Source organism: Gossypium hirsutum, chromosome A03 (genome assembly GCF_007990345.1).
Source record: "Gossypium hirsutum isolate 1008001.06 chromosome A03, Gossypium_hirsutum_v2.1, whole genome shotgun sequence".
Lineage (NCBI taxonomy): Eukaryota > Viridiplantae > Streptophyta > Magnoliopsida > Malvales > Malvaceae > Gossypium > Gossypium hirsutum.
This window is the reverse complement of record NC_053426.1, coordinates 36,440,245-36,445,612: the sequence shown is the minus strand read 5'-3', so window position 1 is coordinate 36,445,612 and position 5,368 is coordinate 36,440,245. Positions and strand designations below refer to the sequence as shown.

Below are 5,368 nucleotides of genomic sequence, written 5' to 3'. Positions count from 1 at the left end.
CTAATTGGATCTCATGAGAAGTCTTCAATTAAAGTAAATAATAGTTTTAGTTCTTGAGTGACAAAATTTAGTAATCTAGTTAGTTGTAATTCATTGCTTACTATGGATCACTTCAATAACTTGAATTTCTATCAGATCAGTAGACCTTTGTATAGCATAGAAAATCTTTAGTCTATTTATCAACATCCATTCTCCTTTGGGTACGATCCAATTACAAGACACTTGACCACTAGAAGCTCCATTAGCAATGTTACATCTTCTAGCCTTGTTGTCTCTTCACCACATAAGAGACAAAACATATGGGTCTCTAGTTTCCATTGTTCAATAAGAATTGATAGGAATAACAAAATGTAAGTAAATCTCTCAATTTATCTTCCGTGGAAGAAAGCATAAGCTTTTAAGGAATAACAAAATGTAAGAAAAACTTGAAAGCGTTGCTATGCACCTTGAACTCGACAACAACAAGTGTTGAGGTAAAAAAAATGCATTAGGGAAAAAACTATCCCATTCACTTATATTAATAAATATTATAAAAGTTTATATTAAAGAACCAAAAAAACTAACTTTCAATAAATTATTTTTAAGGATAAATAACATTTTGTCCCTAAATTTGGCAAAAATTTTCCATTTTTGGTATGTGATTATATAATAGTTTGATATTATGCCAAATTATTGTCTAAAAGAGTCATTCTTTTATAAGAATATTACTAAAATTAGAAAAATTATCAAATTCAGAAAATAATGTGAAAAAAAAAAAGGAGATTAGAACCAAAATGGGAAAACTTGCATAGTTTAGGGGCTAAATGTCTTATGCTTTATTTTTATTTTTTAATATCAATTAACGATTTATTACTTCCATTATTGCAATAATTATCCTTAAATAAACACTTTAAAATCAAACCGCATGAATCAATTTTTAAGAACAATTACCGAACACGGCAGCACCAGTTTCGTATTGCAGAAAAAAAATTAAAATAGAGAAAACAGCACAGATCTATTAACCAATAAAATCCTACGCATCCTTCCAGTACACCCACTCACCCTAATTTCTTTTTAGATTCTTTTTTCCAGGAAATAAGGTAAGAATGGAAGGCGGAGGACCACCACAGGCGGCGGACACCGAGATGGCAGAAGCAGCCCAGCAACAGCCACAACACCACCAGCAACGTCCGCCTCAGGTGGCCGCTGGCCTGGAAAATATTCCGGCCACTCTAAGCCACGGCGGTAGGTTTATTCAGTATAACATCTTTGGTAACATTTTCGAGGTCACTGCTAAATATAAACCACCTATTATGCCTATCGGTAAAGGCGCTTACGGCATCGTTTGGTAACCGCTCTTCTTCTGCTTCTTCTACTTCTTTTGATTATTTGATTGATTATTGTTAATTTTGTTTAATTTAATTTATCTTAGTTCCGCATTGAATTCCGAGACAAATGAACACGTTGCGTTAAAGAAGATAGCGAACGCATTTGATAACAAGATTGATGCGAAGAGAACTCTTCGTGAGATCAAGCTGCTTCGTCACATGGATCATGAAAACGTCAGTGAGTGGAATTTTTTGGGGGGTTCTTTTAAATTGATTTTGATTCATTTCATTTGTCATTGATTCCTTTATGTGTTTTGGTTTTAGGTTCTGTTTTGCTGTTCTAATGTTCTTTATGGCTAATATTACTCCAACTCGTTGTAATAGGATCACAACCCCCATTTGATTCTTGGCTTCTAAGTATTAGATATGTGTTCGACTTATATAGGTACCTCAGAGGAAAATTAGAGGAATAGAGCTGTGGCAACATAGGAGTATTCAACTCACTCACCAATCATTGAATAAACCTTTGCTCGATATGAGTTTAGTTCTTAGGATCTCGATGATTACTGGCTTACCTACTTGTTCATTTTCCTGGAATATCCAATCACGGGCATAAATAATTATTTTTCTATAATTGCTAAAAACATGGGATGTTTGACGTGTATTATTATTAATGAGTAAAGACTAGAGATTTTTCTCCTAAGTGTTAGTTTTTATGCTTTCGTACAGCATTTAGGAACTTTCCTTGAGTGAAGAATAGAAAGTAAGATATTTTCTATGTAAGGTAAACCCTGGAAGTTATTATTTTTCTTTCTCAGATGAGATGTTGGATCATATTTATGCTAGTAAAAAGCCTCAAATTCCTCCACTAAAATTTCAATTCCAAGTTTTAAACAGTATTGTCCTATCCTATAGTGGTTTGCACTATTCTGATTTATAAACATTAATAATATCTATGTATAACAGTAGAAGATTTTTCTGGGTCAAATTTGGTTGTTTTGTTGTTCAGGTTGGTTAAATCTTGTCTATCACTAGTGAAAATTTGCTTAAACCATAGCTGAGAATGTAATCCCTTTACATTAATTGGTCATAACATGTTCTTTCTTTGCTCCAATTCCTTTTTCTCTGGCTGTGAGAGAGAGAACTGGGAAGAACAATATCATTTTTGTTATCATGGTGGTTTAGTCTCATTTGCACCTTTTATGCAGGTTGTTGCAATCAGGGATATAATTCCACCACCTCAAAGGGAATGCTTTAATGATGTTTATATTGCGTACGAGCTGATGGACACTGACCTGCATCAGATAATCCGTTCTAATCAAGCTTTATCTGAAGAGCATTGTCAGGTTGGAATGTAGAGATTTGGTTGCTTTTTAACATAAGAGTTACATCTTTTAAATTACTAGTTCAAGTTTTAGGGTACAGTTATTTCAGTTGGCTGCTAATTTAGATCCTTAGGTTTGCTCCCTTCAAGCCCCGTTGTTAGTTTTCTTCCTAATTAGTCTTGTTTAACTGAATTGGCAATATCAACTGCTATAGTTGCAAACATTTCCCATCTATTGCACTTGAAGAATTATGCATAGAGAAATTTCTTAGGCTTTTAAAGAACTAGTTATTTGTATTCAAGCCTCTAATTGTCAAAAGGTTGGTACCTGATGTTGGACTACATGCAAGTTACTGTTTGATCGCAAATATCCATTCTTATTTGAGGGGGAAAACAGGGGTAAATATGTGGCAAATAAGGTTTCTTTAGAAATATGCCATAGTATCAATATTGGATCAAGAAGTTCAAGGTTTTGTGCAGTTGTGTCTTCTGACCTTGATTTTAAAGTTTATTTTATGTACAACTATTGAGGGGTTAGTTTATGCTTGGATATATGGTTTTGTAGGGCTCAACTTCAAAGGAAAGGCTTCAGGTTTGATTTTAGATCTGAATGTTTGCTGAAATTTAAAAAATAAGCAAAAAGGAGATGTCATAGATTCTCCCCTGTATTTTCTTAGGTTTCAAGTTGAAGGTTTCAAGGCCCCAAAGGCTTCACACCTGGGGTAGTTGATTCATGCAATTCCAAAGAAAAGCATAAGTGCAAAAAATAAACTTAACTGTTCCTTGCATTACTGAAAATCCTATTTATACGTAGATGGGAAATTGACAAAGTAGATGCAAATGGTCATCGAGTAAAATGAACACATAACTAATAGAAACACATTTCTAACATAATTGTTATAGTATAGACAAGATTGCTTTCTTTTGTCTTTTTATTTCCAAAAATAACATTCTTAATTTTTCTTTTTCAAATAGGTCTTGTGCTTTTGTTTTCGAATGTTGTTGAAAAACAACTGAACAGTACCCAAGATAATTGTAATGCCCATATTTTAAGGTTGCTCTTTGAGCCTTAACATCAAATTAACCATCTGTCTTTGTGCTTTGCAGTATTTCCTCTATCAGATCTTACGTGGGCTGAAGTATATACACTCTGCAAATGTTCTACACAGGGACTTGAAACCTAGCAACCTTCTCCTGAATGCTAATTGTGACTTGAAAATATGTGATTTTGGACTCGCTCGTGTCACCTCTGAAAGTGATTTTATGACTGAATATGTTGTTACAAGATGGTACCGTCCACCTGAACTGTTGCTAAACTCTTCAGACTATACTGCAGCCATTGATGTATGGTCAGTGGGTTGCATTTTTATGGAATTGATGGATCGAAAGCCATTATTTCCTGGAAGAGATCATGTGCATCAGCTTCGATTACTTATGGAAGTAAGTTCTTTCCCCAACCAATATAAAATGAATCTACAATACAAACAAATAAGTTGCTGAATAGGGTGCGAAGGGAATAAATATAGTAAACTGAAAAATGCTTGTAAAATTTCGCTAGTATTGAACTCTTTGCATTGCAGCTGATTGGCACCCCATCAGAGGCTGAGTTGGAGTTTTTAAATGAGAATGCTAAGAGATATATTCGACAACTTCCTCTTTATCGTCGACAATCTTTCACTGAAAAGTTTCCAAATGTCCACCCTTTAGCTATTGATCTTGTTGAAAAGATGTTAACATTTGATCCCAGACAAAGGATTACTGGTGAGTTTGTTGCAAACTATTAGGTTTCTCTCTCTCTCTCTCTCTCTCTCTCTCTCTCTCTCTCTTATGCATTTGCCTGTTGCTGTTTGACACATCATATAGACTCAGCCTGTGTTATTACGCTTTCCCAATTTTGTCACCGTAGTTTGCTAAAATATACAAAATGGTCACAGCTCCCAATTAGGTTAGTGGCATTGTCTTCGACTTGAGTTGGAACTCATGTAACACTACCTATTCGTTTCAGTCGAGGACGCACTTGCTCATCCCTATCTAACGTCACTGCATGACATAAGTGATGAACCTGTATGCATGACCCCCTTTAGCTTCGACTTCGAGCAGCATGCATTAACCGAGGAGCAGATGAAGGAGCTGATATATCGGGAGGCACTTGCATTCAACCCAGAATATCTGCAGCAGTGATCAGTCCATATGCCATTGATTTATTGATGAGCTTTTGTCAGTGTTGGTGATCGTTTTCTTCATGTATATATACATACATATGTATGTATGTATGTATGTATTTATGTATGTATGTATGTACGTATGTATGTTCCAATCCCAGGATAGAATGGCTATTGGAATTCAGATATTTAATTATGGGCAAAATGCAGGAAACTAAAACAGTTGTATTGGTGTTTTTATGTACGGCTGTCTTGATTTCTTTCTTTCGTTGTTCTATCTGTTTCAATCGACCCGGCTTTGGACTTCTCATATATTTGCTTCTCTACCCTTGATCGTTTTCATAACCGAGTTTTGCTTCTATGGGCTTTAAATTACAGAGCATTTTATGCAGAATTTGATTTTTTGTTTTTGTTTTTATATTTATTTAGCTAAATAAATAATTATGAAAATATTACTTTTACATCGATAGATCTTTTATATTTCATTCATTTATATAATGCATGTAAAAATTGGAATTAAGAAAACAGTTTCAAATATTTGTTTTATGTAAATCAACTTTCAATCTTTCAATTCA

At 34.3% G+C, this 5,368-nt stretch overlaps 1 protein-coding gene across 1 annotated transcript; it reads left to right on the top strand.

Moving 5' to 3' along the window:
* The first annotated feature begins 801 nt into the window (after positions 1-801).
* Positions 802-5,057, top strand: LOC107887044 (mitogen-activated protein kinase homolog D5). Its single transcript, XM_041098178.1, has 6 exons — positions 802-1,327; positions 1,412-1,541; positions 2,516-2,653; positions 3,739-4,071; positions 4,212-4,392; positions 4,637-5,057. The coding sequence occupies exons 1-6, from the start codon at positions 1,086-1,088 to the stop codon at positions 4,810-4,812; spliced, it is 1,200 nt and encodes a 399-aa protein (XP_040954112.1). The 5' UTR covers positions 802-1,085; the 3' UTR covers positions 4,813-5,057.
* The last annotated feature ends 311 nt before the right edge of the window (positions 5,058-5,368 follow it).

What these genes read in the sequence shown, in the direction of transcription:
- LOC107887044 (XM_041098178.1), top strand. Translation starts at nt 1,086, where the DNA reads ATGGAAGGCGGAGGACCACCACAGGCGGCGGACACCGAGATGGCAGAA. An exon ending in GGCGCTTACGGCATCGTTTG is followed by an intron (nt 1,328 to 1,411) that starts GTAACCGCTCTT and finishes AATTTATCTTAG; the next exon opens with TTCCGCATTGAATTCCGAGA. An exon ending in TCCCAGACAAAGGATTACTG is followed by an intron (nt 4,393 to 4,636) that starts GTGAGTTTGTTG and finishes TATTCGTTTCAG; the next exon opens with TCGAGGACGCACTTGCTCAT.